This window comes from Palaemon carinicauda, chromosome 40, assembly GCF_036898095.1.
Source record: "Palaemon carinicauda isolate YSFRI2023 chromosome 40, ASM3689809v2, whole genome shotgun sequence".
In the NCBI taxonomy this organism is placed as follows: domain Eukaryota; kingdom Metazoa; phylum Arthropoda; class Malacostraca; order Decapoda; family Palaemonidae; genus Palaemon; species Palaemon carinicauda.
This window is the reverse complement of record NC_090764.1, coordinates 66,406,588-66,422,926: the sequence shown is the minus strand read 5'-3', so window position 1 is coordinate 66,422,926 and position 16,339 is coordinate 66,406,588. Positions and strand designations below refer to the sequence as shown.

General features: G+C 41.5%; 1 protein-coding gene across 1 annotated transcript in view; it reads left to right on the top strand.

Moving 5' to 3' along the window:
* The window catches only part of Rheb (Ras homolog enriched in brain), a 38,999-nt gene extending 34,157 nt beyond the window's left edge, over nt 1-4,842 (top strand). The window contains exon 5 of the mRNA XM_068363844.1: nt 194-4,842. Within this exon, the coding sequence (XP_068219945.1) occupies nt 194-283 (90 nt within the window). The 3' untranslated portion in view covers nt 284-4,842. The remainder of the gene's footprint in view (nt 1-193) is intronic.
* Nucleotides 4,843-16,339: the final 11,497 nt, after the last annotated feature.

Genomic DNA, 16,339 nt, shown 5'->3' with positions numbered 1-16,339 from the left:
GTAAACTTCACAAAATTCTGGTCGGATGGGAGGGGATCCCAGATACTCCTAAGAAAGTAGTTCGAGGTAAGTACTGTTAGGAAAAATACAAATTACTTAAAATTTGTGATATTTCATATTTTTAGAGACTTGAGAAAGTATTTAGGATACAACAGCATTACAAATAAAAATGTATGAATTTAATCTTTTGCAGGCTGTGAATGACATCTTTACTCGTGTAATCCTAGAGATTGAAAAAGCTGATGGGAACATAAGCCCTGAAGGAAAATGCCATATTTCGTGAAAATCATTTGCAATAGGACGGATTCTCAACCCCTTACTAGACTCGAAGCCCTAGATCAGTTACTATATCTCTGGATGTCTGTTGTGTATAAACTAATTTGTTGTTTGATTGTTTAGGTAAGCAACCATACCTGGTTTCTTGAAAATGGTTAATTGATTTTTTGTATGAATTGCATTATTTTTAAATGAACCATACCATATAACTTTTCTTCCTTTTCTTTTGTGATTTGATACTGTTAGATTTAAGCAACAGAAGTTTTTTCTGGCACATCAATTTGTACATAAGTTTTACTGGTACTAATGATGTATGGAAATGCACTGCTGGTACCTTTGTATAGGGAGTTGCTAATTATTCTTTAGGTGATTTTTTTCTTAGGACTAGAAGTGACTGATAAGTCTTTTGTTAATTTTAGTTTTTACTTATTACTTTATTATATTTTTGGTCGTTTTGTATTAGTGTTGCTCGTAAACAGTGGCTCAGGTACAGCAGGGGTCCTGAGAGCCCCCATTGGTTCACTGCCTTTCAACAGCTACATTAAGGAGAAATTCCTAAGACATATTTTGTTTTGCGTACTGTACATCTTTTGTGGTCGTGAGGTAAGTGAGAAATTTCGTGTTTGCCTTGTAGAGATAACCACCATACTCCTAAATTTTGTTAGTTGGAGGCCAAACTATTCATGATATATTTTGTACTCTTGGATTTCTGTGGTATGGAAAGAATTTCTGCTACAATGTAGCCTTGTAATGTGTGATACAATGTATTGTAATTTTAAAGCAAGACTTATGGACTCCTTTGGACAGTAAAGCTGTTTAGTTATATAGCCCCTCAACTAAAGCTTTTGACATCTGGCATAAAAAAGATGCTTATATTTTTTTCTTTTCAGGTTTGCAAAGTCAGTTTTTGTTGTTGCAAGAGATGAACAACTATAGTAGTTTGATATATCTTGTGTTGGTTGGGTTACTTTACTAGTATTTTCATACTAAAAGAATGATTTAAATTACATTATATTGATGATCTAGTGTAGTAAAGAAAAGGATTGTTTTTTGGGAAAACATAAATTCAGTACCCTTGAACATTCCTATTCATTGATTTAAAATTGTGCAGCAGGTCAAAAATATGTACTGTAGAGGGAAGTTGTCTTTTGTGCCTTGAAAAATCAGTGTTTGGTTTCAAGCTCCCAAGAGAGTGAGCTATGGTCATGATTTTAGTCCACTGTAGGCTTTCATTAAGTCAAAATTAAAGGATCATCTATTTATATGAGTACATGTTATTTGCTATCAGAGTGGCACTTTAAACAGCTCTCTGTCCATTTACCAGTATACTTTGTAGGGGTAACTCACTTGTAAAATATTTTAGTGTTTGGTTTTATGAATCGTGAAACTTGCGGCAAAGAAAAGAGGTATTGTAATGATGATTTTTTAAGTGCCATTTTGATGTCTTAGTGATGGGTTTGAATAACATGGTGGATTCAAGTGAATAACTTTGATAAAGGAAATAATGCCCCCATCACATTTCCAGTTTAAACATATGATAGCGTTGAATAATACCAAACTATATTTCTATTACATTGCATATAGGTTGCTATTGAATAATGCATTTGAATATTGCATCCTGTGTAGTCACTGTAAAGTGAAATTGAGGGTTGTTTTTGCTGTATTGAATTTTTCACTTGCAAGACAATGCCCTTTTTTATGCAATATGCATATATTCATCGTAAATTTCAAGCTCTTGCTTTTATTGTTAAAAGATGATTTAGCAGCCTAGTGAATCTAGTAAATATCCTTCTGTTGTTAATAAAAGCAAGAACTTGAAATTCTTGCTGCCCATCTCCAAAACCCCTCATGCTGTTGATGAGAAATACTGTTAACCCTCGGTAAGTAAGGTCAGTGCCAATTATTTTTTGTTTAGTAGGCCAACTTTTTATACAAAGATTGCCAGAGTTACAACTCGATCTTTTTTGTTTTATTTATGTTCTTTAGATTAGCTAAACATATACACACAAACTCTCTCTCTCTCTCTCTCTCTCTCTCTCTCTCTCTCTCTCTCTCTCTCTCTCTCTCTCTCTCTCTCTCTCTCTCACATTGTCGTGGTAAATAGTTTTTTTGTACTTTTGATGCATTGGTATCAGTTTTTCTTCAGCTCATACAGTAGACAATACTATAGAATTTGATTCCTGAATGTTAGGGCAGTATTTATGGCCTTTTCTACAAAAGAAAAAAAAATATTTTTTATATTTTACGAAGTATATAGGCGAACCAATATGAATAGTTTAATGTATTTATATTGTTCAGATAAACTGGCATTATAAATGGAGTGTTTGCTAGTAAGCCGTCTGATTGTACCTTTCTTTTTGTCGTTACTTCTATTACAATGTTGTTTGAGACCAACAAGTAACATTTCAAAACCCTCATTTACGGCTCACTGATAGGATTTTTTTCTCAATGAAAAGTTTAAAATATAGAAGTTAGACAGGTATAAGGGGAGAGAATAAAGGGAATTGTTGAAATGTGAAGAGGAGAAAGCAGTGTAGCCAGAAACGGGGAGACGTTGCACAGAACGTTAAGTACCCTCTACAGTGTGGAGTGCGAGGCAACCTGTATGCAATACCCCCCCCCCCCCCCCCCCCACCCCCCTGTGGTTTTTATTGTTCCAGCTACACTAGGTCCTTGAGGAAAAAACATCTAAGCATATTGCTTTTAAAATCAAAACTTCTGATCTTTGCCCAATATTTTCTTTTGTTTTCTCTATGTAATTGCAGAATAAAGAAAGATTACTTTTTTACTAATGTCAGTAGAATACCATTCTCTCTCCTCGCAATTTTTCATTCTAGCCGTCAGTGTCTTACTTTTTTTTATGCTCATTTTAAGGTTTTCATTTGGCAAATGATTAAGAAATGTGTTTAATATTAGTGTTTTATCTCTTTAATCTTGTTTAGGATATGATTGAGGTTTCCACTTGGCATAGTTTTCATGAAAATCTTTTGATGAATCGATTTATTTGATAATTGAATCACCTTTACTTTCATTGTGGTTGTCATGCTGGAACTCTTTAATCATATAGATTTACAGTAATTGCTACTAGATTATTTAGAGCATTTAAAAGGGTAATTTTCATTAATGTTTCTTTAGCAGCAGTACAATATCAATTGTAAAAGGAAGGGGATAAATCTTTTATTTCTTAGTCAATCCATATTGAATTTTATTGCAAATGGATTTTTGGATCAAAGAATCTTCTTGGTTTTGGAAGCATTATTTTTTTCCCTAAACTTGACTTGGTGAAATGTAGGGTTTTTAGTATACTTGTCTCTTCATTGAAAATCTTAATTCAGCTCAAAAATATTTCTTTTCCAAAGGTTATTTCATCCTGCAGCAGCCAGAAGAATGCTTTTTGGGGTAACTATTCTGTTTAATAATTTTTGTACTGCATTTCCTTCCCTTATTAATGGAGTATGGAGTAATGTGTTTTCTAATGGTTGATATACAATGTGAAATTATGCCAGTCGGACAAACTTAGCTTACCTCATTTTTGGAGGGTATTTTTTATATGAACAGTGTAATTGATATGGTAGGGTGTAAACACCTGAAGTAACTTTCAATTCCATAAGTAGATTATCGTGTGGAGGGCATTAAGGACTCTTTCAACGCATAGCAAGCATTCTCTTGTGATTTTCTGCTGATGCCATTCTGAAAAAAAATATCCCATGATGCATGAGTGGTACCAGTGTATAATTGAGTGCAGCTTTTGACTGGCTGAAGTAGTGGGGTTTGTCCAGTCAGGCATATTTCTAACTGCAGAGATTTTGGTGCTTGTGGAAACACCTGGTGTTTAACTTTTGATATATAACAAAAATGCATTAGCTGCTATGTTTTGATGTGGGGAATTTCTCTCATGGCCTGTGTTATAGAGTCTGTGACAATTTACAGAATTTGTTCAATTAGATATATTTTTTTTTTCATTTGAAGTCAAAAGTGTTTGGTATGATTTTTAACCAAACTAAAGTAAATCTAGTGGGTATTGAAAGTTGTGCAGCAGGCTTATTGAGCCAAGAGTTAAAATTCTGCAAATGATATCCTTTAGTTTTATTAGAACTTACCTATGTTTTGTATATTTAAGGAGCCTCGTCATCCTTATTGATTAGGAATTGCACTTTGAGGGGCCATATCTTTTTAAGTAGTGTTACTTGTGTATTCTCTTGAGTAAGTTTGGAATAAGTCATTGTGATGTGGAAAATGGGAATGATTTGAGGAGTAATTTGTATCATCTGCTCTTTTAGAAATTTAAGCAAACTACAAAAAAGTGTAGTAATTATTTAAAAGTTTGCTCACCCATGGAAAAATAAGGTAGAATTTAAGCAGTTATTTGCTTTCTGAATTTCAGCCATTTCCACTTTACCGTTTTATTGAGATTTCGATAGAGAAGCACCTTTGCTTTTTCATCAGTTCTATGTGCGTTTTATGCGTCCAATATCCATAGGATTGTCAGGATTTTTGGGAACCACCATGGAAGTTACAGTAAGTTTTCATAGTTTAAGAAATGTAATAAGATTTTTAGAAAATTAATTGCTTGTTTATTTTCACCTTCAAGAGAGATTTATTGTCATTGTTATTTAGCACTGAATTGTACAGCACATACTGGTTGTTCCGACGCTAAATACAAACCTTTCCACTATTTATACGTATTATACTTTCGGCGAAGCTGGAAGATTAGGCAAAAGACTTTATACAGAGGTATAACTATCCGCCCGATAGCGGGGGGTGTAGCCCATTACCCCAGTCACTTGCACACTAAAGTTGTCTCGCCACTTGCTTTTGGCTTGGCAGAGAACAGACGTTATGACTTTTTGCCTCTCCAACTGTTTTGACTTGCCATTTTGACTAATTTTTTTTTTTCTTTTTTTTTATATATATACAGGAAAGGTTGAAAATGGCATATGACGAGGTGAGAGTAAGAGAAACTGGTAATTTAGAGGAGGAGTAGAAGTTAGCAAAAGAAAACTTTGTTGGGATTGCAAGTGATGTATGTGGCAAGAAGGTTGTTGGAGGCAGCATGAGGAAGGGCAGTGAATGGTGGAATGAAGGAGTGAAGGTAAAAGTGGAAGAGAAAAAGAGGGCTTTTGAAGAATGGCTGCAGAGTAATAGTATAGAGAAGTATGAAAAATATAGAGAGCAAAAGGTGGAAGTAAAGCGCAAGGTACGTGAGGCAAAGAGGGCAGCTGACCTGAGGTGGGGTCAGGGACTGGGTCAGTCATATGAAGAGAATAAGAAGTTTTGGAAAGAAGTGAAGAGAGTAAGGAAGGCCGGCGCAAGAATTGAAGAAACAGTGAAAGATGGAAATGGAAGGTTGCTAAAAGGAGAGGAGGCAAGGAAAAGGTGGGCGGAATATTTTGAAAGTTTGCTGAATGTGGAGGATGATAGGGAGGCAGATATAATTGCTGTTCCAGGTGTTGAGGTGCCAGTGATGGGAGATGAGAATGAGAGAGAGATTACAATAGAGGAAGTGAGGAGAGCACTAGATGAAACGAGAGTAGGAAAAGCATCGGGTATGGATGGTGTGAAAGCTGAGATGTTGAAGGAAGGGGGTGTGACTGTACTTGAATGGTTGGTGAGATTGTTTAATGTGTGTTTTGTGTTGTCATTGGTACCAGTAGATTGGGTCTGTGCATGTATTGTACCACTATATAAGGGTAAGGGAGATCTGCATGAGTGTTGTAATTCAAGAGGTATTAGTTTGTCGAGTGTAGTTGGAAAAGTGTATGGTAGAGTACTGATTAATAGGATTAAGGATAAAACAGAGAATGCAATCTTGAAAGTACAGGGTGGTTTTAGAAGAGGTAGGGGTTGTATGAATCAGATTTTTACAGTTAGGCAGATATGCGAGAAATATTTAGCAAAAGGTAAGGAGGTGTATGTTGCGTTTATGGATCTGGAGAAAGCATATGATAGAGTTGACAGGGAAGCAATGTGGAATGTGATGAGGTTATATGGAGTTGGTGGAAGGTTGTTGCAAGCAGTGAAAAGTTTCTACAAAGGTAGTAAAGCATGTGTTAGAATAGGAAATGAAGTGAGCGATTGGTTTCCGGTGAGAGTGGGGCTGAGACAGGGATGTGTAATGTCGCCGTGGTTGTTTAACTTGTATGTTGATGGAGTGGTGAGAGAGGTGAATGCTCGAGTGCTTGGACGAGGATTAAAACTGGTAGGCGAGAATGGTCATGAATGGGAGGTAAATCAGTTGTTGTTTGCGGATGATACTGTACTGGTAGCAGACACAGAAGAGAAGCTTGACCGACTAGTGACAGAATTTGGAAAGGTGTGTGAGAGAAGGGAGTTGAGAGTTAATGTGGGTAAGAGTAAGGTTATGAGATGTACGAGAAGGGAAGGTGGTGCAAGGTTGAATGTCATGTTGAATGGAGAGTTACTTGAGGAGGTGGATCAGTTTAAGTACTTGGGGTCTGTTGTTGCAGCAAATGGTAGAGTGGAAGCAGATGTACGTCAGAGAGTGAATGAAGGTTGCAAAGTGTTGAGGGCAGTTAAGGGAGTAGTAAAAAATAGAGGGTTGGGCATGAATGTAAAGAGAGTTCTATATGAGAAAGTGATTGTACCAACTGTGATGTATGGATCGGAGTTGTGGGGAATAAAAGTGATGGAGAGACAGAAATTGAATGTGTTTGAGATGAAGTGTCTGAGGAGTATGGATGGTGTATCTCGAGTAGATAGGGTTAGGAACGAAGTGGTGAGGGTGAGAACGGGTGTAAGAAATGAGTTAGCGGCTAGAGTGGATATGAATGTGTCGAGGTGGTTTGGCCATGTTGAGAGAATGGAAAATGGCTGTCTGCTAAAAAAGGTGATGAATGCAAGAGTTGATGGGAGAAGTACAAGAGGAAGGCCAAGGTTTAGGTGGATGGATGGTGTGAAGAAAGCTCTGGGTGATAGGAGGATAGATGTGAGAGAGGCAAAAGAGCGTGCGAGAAATAGGAATGAATGGCGAGCGATTGTGACGCAGTTCCGGTAGGCCCTGCTGCTTCCTCCGGTGCCTTAGATGACCGCGGAGGTAGCAGCAGTAGGGGACTCAGCAGTATGAAGCTTCATTTGTGGTGGAAATGTGGGAGGTTGGGCTGTGGCACCCTAGCAGTACCAGCTGAACTCGGCTGAGTCCCTGGTTAGGCTGGAGGAACGTAGAGAGTAGAGGTCCCCTTTTTTTTGTTTTGTTTCTTGTTGTCAGCTATCCCCCAAAGTTGGGGGAAGTGCCTTTGGTATATGGATGGATATATACAGATGTACATGTTTATCCTCGATGTCCATCATGCAGACCTGTCCGGGGCCTGAAGTATGTACCTGTGGGACCTTGATGTCCTCAGCCAAGACCCACCCACATTCTTTGTGTCTGGCCTGCCGAGAATGGCGTTGTGACACCTGCGATGAATGCCGGCAGTGGTCTTCCTCCCAGTGGGAGAGATTTGGGGACGCTAGCAGAAGAAGTCCAAGAAGTCTTCCTTGAAGTTGAAGAAACCTCAGACTTATTCCTTGACCCCCCAATCTATTCCCGAAGAACCCGCTCGATTTGTCATTTCTGGAGAACAATTGAACAGAAATGTAGACTAATTAACATCGGATAAACCTCGGGGTTCGAGAGACAGTGTTGCTTCCTCTAGAGAAGCAGCTTTGCCCATTCCCCTAGGGGGATCCTTTTCTGTTTCTGATGTTTTTCAGATCTAGCCTTCTTTTGGTGTAACCGGTCCCCCTTTGGAGGAGGCATTAATGGAACTTCTCCAGCTGGGTACTGAGAGGAGGACTCGACTTCCTTGGAGGTTGAAGCCCTTTCTCTGAGGAGTGCTCATTTTCTTGCCCTTGGAGTGTCTGCCACTTACCAACACCTGATCCTCTCTCACCAGCTGATGATCGTCACTTGCCACCTCGCGATCACCATTTTTCTTTTTTCTTTCAGGATTTACTCACTCTTGCTATCACCGTCCAGCTCGTGATCGCCGCAGAGACGAGGACTTTCCTTCGCACGAGATCTGACCAGCTTATATTTCACCCTCTTATGATCCTTGCCTACCTGATCGCCGTAAGGAATTCCACCCTTCTGCTAGAGTTCTTCAACCCATTTGTCAGCCTCAACGCTTGCCACGTCATCCCATTGAACTCCCCAGGACCTTGACGAATAGCACAGCTCCTACGCGGGTGCGTTCAATACTCTCGCCTAGATCTAGGCCTCGGCTTCCTCCTACTATTCCAATCTATCCAGGACTTAACCGAGCCTCTTCCCCCGGGGCATGACGGCATTCGTCACCTTCCAGCGGAGTTCCAACATGGCATATATCCAATACCTTTTCCTACCACCTGGCAGGAATCTTCAAAGGCTCAGATAGCTTCCGCTTTTACTTGCTCTTCCAAGCCAGAGAGAGAGGCCATGCCAGTGCCTATTGCAGGTAAGAGATCTCACTCCCCTTATTTCCAGGTACCAAGGCCACGGTCTCCTAGGAGGTTATTTCCATCTCTTAGCTTTCGCATCAAGACCCCTGTCCTTCTTAGGTCAGGAAAGCAACCCGTATGGTGAAGACAGTACATCGAGCGGTCTCGGACGAGCGCTCTCCTAAATCGGCCTAGATTGTTGTAAGTACTCGAGGTTCCTGTTGGAGAACTCTTTCTCCAGTTCTGACCCCAGATGCAAAGCATCCGGCCTAGGCCCTTCCAAGGCTCCATACCCATATATGTTTCTCTCTCCCCTCAAGAAGATGAAATGAGCTGCGAAAGGGGAACTCTGCTCCAACAGGATCTCTTGCAGGTCCAATTGACACTGTTACATATGACCATATCAGAAAAGGAGAATGAAGAACCTGACTCCCCTTCTGGGAGATACCTTCCATCCTCGTTTGAGATCTCCCGAGGATGCCCGTTTTTCATCCATCACCAATGGAGGTTTTTCCTCCAAAGTTTCACCTCATCTCTAAGGAGACAGAGCAATTGGTGGTAGTCCCTTCGTCCAGAGAAGGTCAGCCCTCTTTTAGGGGGGAGGGGAGTTCTCTTGACCATTACTTCGAGAGGAATTCCATCTGCCTCTAAAAGAGGCGAAGGTCTTGAAGACGATGCCTAAGAACAACGCAGCCAATGCGGCATGATTTCTTCAAGAGAGGTCACGAGGCACCTCCCCAGCACCAACAGGGATGACAGCAAGCGACATTCCTGTAGCCTTTACAGTTAATTAACCCCGACCCACCAGGGACTCCTATGGGTGAGAGCTCGTGGGTGGAAGATGATCTTGATAGTGATGATGACCATCTCCCTAGGGCTGCTAGACTTGAATACACGAAGTCAGATTATGCCTTCTGGTAAGTCTTGGCCTGATGAGGACCATCAATGGGTTAGCTGACCCTACCACGGCTTTTGAAGATGGCAAGGACATTGTCCTTGACCATGTTTACGGCACTCCGTGACCTTCCAAGGCCAGCGTAGCTTTGCTTTCCTCTAAGGGGTTGAAGAGTGCCCGGAAGAGGGCGTTTGCCCAGATCGCCATCTCTTCCAGTTCCCTCCGTACAGGCTCCTCCTCTAAGATCCTACTGCCGCCGTTCGTGCAGCAGAGGCGATACAAGGTCTTGGACGAGTCCTTCCAGCCTTGCCTCTTGATACATTTATAGAGGCACTCTCTAGGGCAGTCTCTTTTGAGAGGTTACTTAGGCTCAGTCTCTTTCTCCGTGTCTCGATGTCCTGTACATGGAGAAGGTAGCTAAGTATGCCATGCAGGCTACTTCGTTGCTGGATCTGTGGTTAGGATCCCTGGGACATCTTGTTAGAACCCAAGATTGGTATAAGGATTCGATGGAAACTTTCCTCTTATCTTGTCCAATAGGTGGTCAATCTGTGGGTGAATGCCACTCTCAGGTATATAGACTCGATAATTGAGCGGTTCCATCGACAGGTCCCTCAGGCAGAAGTGACGAGACTCAGAAACTTCACTTTTGATAACTCCTCCCTTTTCAGAGTAGAAGAGGTCGAGCGTGTGGCGGAGCATTGGAGGAAATTAAACCAAGACTCCCTTCTCCATAGGACCTTGACATCTCGGTCCTACCGCACAACTCCGCAGCAGAAGACAGACAGACCACCAAACCATCGACATCTAGGACATGGACTTCTTCTATGAAGCCCTTTCCTGCCAAGAAACAAAAGGGCTCTTAAGTCCTGTCCTGGATGAAGAGGGAGTAGGAGTGGCTGAGTCTGCTCCCGCTAGGATGGGCAATCCTCCTTGCACACCACTGGCAGAGGTGGTTACAGCACGGGGCCTAACCCTTGACAATCTCTGTGTTTCGTTCAGGGTATCACGTCCCATTCATTCAATCTCTCCCTCCATTGACTTGGAATCCAGTTCCATCGAGTTCTTATGTAAGGTGATCCACAAAGGAGCAGGCTGAAGTCCAGACCATGTTGGAAAAGGGCGCTCTCCAAAGGGTCCCCGATGGATCCCTAAGCTTCTTCAGGCGACTTTCTTGTGGAAAAAGGTGTCTGGAGGCTGGAGACCTGTCATCGACACCTCAGCCCTGAACAAGTCTGTTCTACAAATTTCGTTCAGCATGGAGACGGCAGACACTGTCAGATAAATGTTGAGACCTTAGGACTTTGAATTTCAAAGACGCATACTTCCAGGTCCCATTCCATCCATCTTTAAGGAAGTATCTAAGGATCATATACAACAGCACTCAATACCAGTTGGTACTGTGTTTCGGTCTTTCCGCAGCTCCCCAGGTTATCATGAGTGTGTTCACATTAGTGACAGCTTGGTCTCACAGGATCAGCATCCGCCTCCGGAGATACCTTGACGATTGGCTGATCCTAGCGGACTCGACGGCATCCCTTTTTCATCACCGAGGTAGACTCCTCTATTTTCCCCAAGGTCTGGGGATTCTGGTAAATCTCGAGAAGTCATCCCTGCTTCCATCTCAGAGACTAGTATATGTATGAACTTAGACTCCAACCTCCAAAAATTTTTTCCATCAGAAGACAGGATACAGAAGCTAAGGAAGGTAGCAAACCCCTTCCTCAGAGGAGAAGAGCTTCCGGCCCAACAGTGGTTGAATCTCCTAGGTCACCTATCGTCCCTGACCCATCTGGCGCTCAACGGCAGTATTCGATCTCTTCAGTGGCAGCTGAAATCCTGGTGGAATCAGCACAGCAACTCTCCGGAAGCGTTAGTACCCATGGGACTTGAGCAGTAGACGGACCTAATATGTTGGGTGGCAGATGAGAACCTCCGCAGAAAGACCTCCCCCGGGAATTGATTCTATATTTAGATGCATGGAAAGGAGGGGGGGGGGCCTACATGCTGCACCACATGGCCTTCAGGCTCTGGTCTGAGTCCAAAAGGTACCAGCATATAAATCTCCTAGAGATGAGGGCAGCTTTCCTAGCCCTCCAAATGTTCCAGCAGTTCCTGGTGGGTCACTCTGGTATTGATGAACGACAACACCATGTTAGTGGCTTACGCTTTAAAAGCCCCTATGCCATTTAGCAGTGGAGATGCAAAGATGGTCAGAAGATAACTCTGTGTCCCTATCAGCCCGCTTCATTCCAGGCAAATAGATTGTGCTCGCAGACAATCTGAGCAGAGTTGTATACAGTTGTGGGCTCCAGTGGTTTTTTAATTATGTAGTAGCCAACAAAGTCCTGACCTTGTGGGGTTCCCCGACAGTGGATATGCTTGTAACGTCCCTGAATTTTTGGGCTTCCGCTTTGCTGGCCCCCAGTCCCAGATCCTCTGGCAAGATGCATTCCAACAATGGTGGGACAGCATCGATGTATACGTCTTTTCCCTGTTCTGTCTGATGAGAAGGGTTCTCAACAAGACCAGAGAATCCGATGACCCTCATAGCTCGGCTATGGCATCGTGCAGTATTGTTTTCTGACCTGCACTTCCTTAGGGAGGTTCCAAGAGAATTCCCTCCTCGACATAACCTATTCAAACAGCCACATGTGAACATCTTTCACAAAGCCATAGCTTGGCTATGACTTCACGCTTAAAGACTATCCAGCACCTCCTCACTCAGAGAGGCTTTTTGTAACAAGTTAAGAAGAGGATGTCTGGATACCTGCAAAGATCTCACGCTTCAGTCTACCAGGCCTAGTGGGCTGTCTTCTGTGGTTTGTCGTGGAAAATGTATCTCTCCCCTTGATACCACAATTCCAACAGTAGCGCAGTTCCTTATTTTCTTTCAAGAGGAAAAGCTTCTCTTGGTCTCGGCAGTGAAAGGCTACATCTCGGCCTCAAGTCTTGCCTTTAGACTGAAAGGAATTAATATTTCCTCTTCGTTTGAATTCTCTTTCCTCATATGGAGTTAAGAGGTAACCTGCTGCCAATTGAAAGTTAGACCACCTCTATGGGATGTGGTTCGAGTTATACTAGCCCTGAAAGGGGCTCCCTACGAACCATTATGCCTGGCAACAGACTGCCATCTCACTTTGAAGACAGTGTTCCTACTTGCCTTGGCTTAGGCCATAAGGGTTAGTGAAATTCATGTTCTTTCCTATGGTGTCGCTCATTCGGGGGGATTTGGGGAGGTATTACTCCGCTTCATTTTTTAGTTTATTGCCAAGACTCAAAGTCTTGGAGTAGTGGATTCTAGATTCGGGAGATTTGGGCCCTTCCAGATTGAGAGGCTTCGTTCTGTAACCGATGGTCCAGATCGACTGTTACTTTGCCCAGTTAGGAGTTTGAGGTATTACCTCAAAAGAACTGTATCAGCTTGCCCTTGAGTGTTGGCACTCTTATTCAGCACGGAAGGTCAAGAGAAGGATCACAATGAATACCATCTCTCAGAAGAATAGATATTCTTCTGCCGCCTAGGATGTCGCCGCTACTGAAACATTGTTTCACTCTTGTGTGGAAGTGGCGGCAATCCTGCCGCCGCCTTCTACTCTTGATATATTCGGCAGACCCTCGGCTGAAGAATAGATATTCTTCTGCCGCCTAGGATGGCGCTGATACTGAAACAGTTTCACTCTTGTGTGGAAGTGGCGGCAATCCTGCCGCCTTCTACACTTTGTGGCGGGATGTTGCAAAACAACCCCCACACCCTTGAATCTTACTTACTGACAAATGCCTCCTCAATACAACCTTTCCCCTTACGTTATCAGCAGCGGGACTCTTGGAAAAAAGGACAACAAACAAAACAAAACATAACCTTACAACTATATTTCTTAAAACTACAATACTTAACATCCACAAACCATCCACAACCAAAATAAGCACTTAAAACTAATTGTAAACTTGAATACTAAAGATAAATAAAATGTAATACCATCCAATTAAACACAAAAAAAAAAAACCCTAACAAACTTAAAACTAAAACAGACCGCAATCAATTTTTGATAATTATATATATATATGATTCTGAGTGGACACGTTCGTCCACACAAGGGCCAACAGTCTTTAATAGCAAAAAACACAACTCAGCAGCAACCGGAACACTGATAGATATACACAATTGTATTAATTGGTCTGGTTTGTGTGCGGTATCATCATCATCATAATCCTCATAAACATCGTCGTCGTCATGAATCGTAGGTTCATTCAGTCCGGGTCATCAACGTTATTTAAATCTGAGCAGTCGTATCAATATTAAGTACAGGCTAGATCATCAACAAGCGATCAATCCAAAGAGCAGTCTAAATATAATCAATTCCAGGCCAGGTCATCAACAGTAAATCCACTTTCTTAAAGTAACTCTCCAAAGGAGTTAGCCTCACCAAGGAGGAATCACGGCTCAGAAAATCAATGAACACTTCCAACGCTGGTAAGAAAAAATATATAAATAGTTATCCAGCACTCACACAACTGCCTTTAGCTTTGTCATTAGAGAGAGAGAGTGTTTATTTACTTAGTTTTGTCAAATCGCAAGAGAGAAAGTGTTTATTTGTTTTAGTTTTGTCAAATAGAGAGAGAGAGAGAGAGAATTTCATTTGCTTTGGTTTTGCTAGATCGCGCGTGGGCGAGAGATTGTGTGTATGTGCGTTTGTGTGTGTGTGTTTTGTGTGTCCGCGGTGCGCGCCGAAGAACGGGTAATTAGCGAATGATTGTTTGTAGTGGGAAAGACTGTCGGTATATTTGAGGTTGTTTGTTTACATTTTTTTTTAGCTAGGATAGGGCGGTGATGAATGTCTTGGGCGAAAGCATTGGATATTTGACTGTAGCAGGAGTCGGTTATGTTTTTTTTGTTCTTTGAAAGCCGGCTGTGAAGTGATTTTATATTCGGAGTAAGTACTGTTTTTATTTATTTTTGTTAGGCGCGTTCATGAATGATAGAAAGTTTATTGTTTATCTTTGATTATAGTGCGATAGTTTAGTTAGTTAGGAGTTTTCATAAGCGTTTTTTCTTTTTTTATTGCAGTCTGTAATTCCTCCTTTAGGCTCCATTAGACTCCTTGGAGTTTTAGGTTGGCCTTGAAGGTGTTGCTTGCCTACCTGCTTTGTATGAATAGCTTGATGATGACGACCTGGACCGTATAATATGAACATAGGAATAGACTGCAGATATATATATTTACATAGAATTTTGAGCGTTGACGACCCGGCTGGAAATAGATTTATTCCTTACGATGATGATGATGACATTATGATGATGAACAGACAGTCGAATTGACTCTAGTTATTGTTTGCCTGGAAGTTGTGGCAATTGGCTACAAGGACTGTTGCCAGTGTGTGGAGTCTGTAGACGACGGTTACCACACAACTTATATATTGAATATTTTAGCGTTTTCGCTTATGTTGGTGTTAATGTGATTTATTTCTGGGTTGTGGTATACGATTAGGTTTAGTATTAAGTGATTCATTTTAGTGCTCAAGTGTTTTTCGTTTCTGTGTGGGGACTGATGGTGTTGAATTCGTAAAGGTTTTGTGATTGGTGAGTTCTGTGTACCCACACACACTGATATTATTTACATATAAGTCTGTTATTTTTGTCTGTTTTAGTGTTAAGTTTGTTTAATGATGTGTGATTTTTGTTTTTCATAACCCAGTCGCAGTCGGGAACGGGACCTCTACTCCGAGTAACTGGGCCCTCATATACTCTCTCATTCACTTCTTCCTTATCACAATCATTCGCTACATTAACACTTCCTATCTAAATCCCTATCATCTAATATATCATGTACAATCATATCTACCTCGTTCTCATCTGGCCCTAAAATTACACTCATTTCTGTAAACAGTTCATCCATTTCATCAAAAACATTCTCAACATTAGCAAAAGATTCATTCATACTACTAATCATTCTCCTATCTCTCACTCTCGCATTCGTCATCCTTTCTTTTACATCACCTAAGGAAAAGCCACACTCTCTCTCTCTCTCTGGATTTGGCAACAGAAAAACAAAAAAATAAAACAAAAATTAATCCTCCACATTCCTCCCCCCTTACTTTGCCAAATCCTACTCACACAAAACTTACATTATTTTTCTCATTACCCAGTCGCAATCAGGAACAGGGCCTCGGCTTCGAGTAACTGGGCCTTCATATACCTGCACTCTCTCATTCACTTCTTCCATGTCGTTTTCATTCAACGTACTATTACGATTCCCGTCTATGTTCTGCTCGTCTAATATATCATGTACAATCATATCTACCTCGTTCTCATCTGGCCCTAAAATTACACTCATTTCTGTTAACAGTTCATCCATTTCATCAAAAACATTCTCAACTTTAGCAAAAGATTCATTCATACTACTAATCATTCTCTTATCTCTCACTCTCGCATTCGTCATCCTTTCTTTTACATCACCTAAGGAAAAGCCACACTCTCTCTCTCTCTCTCTCTCTCTCTGGATTTGGCAACAGAAAAACAAAAAAATAAAACAAAAATTAATCCTCCACAACTTGATACAGGACCCTTTTTCCTTCCCCTCTCTGTCCTTTAGCGATGGCTTAGCTATCACAATCCTGTAGCTGTTGTCCTGCAATCTCACCGCTTACAGGGTAGGTTGCGGTGCCGGCCGGGCTCCTACATAAGCAGCTGTTTAGTCACTCAGTCTTTCCCTTATGGACACAAGGCTCCGGGAAAGGTTGTGCCAGCTA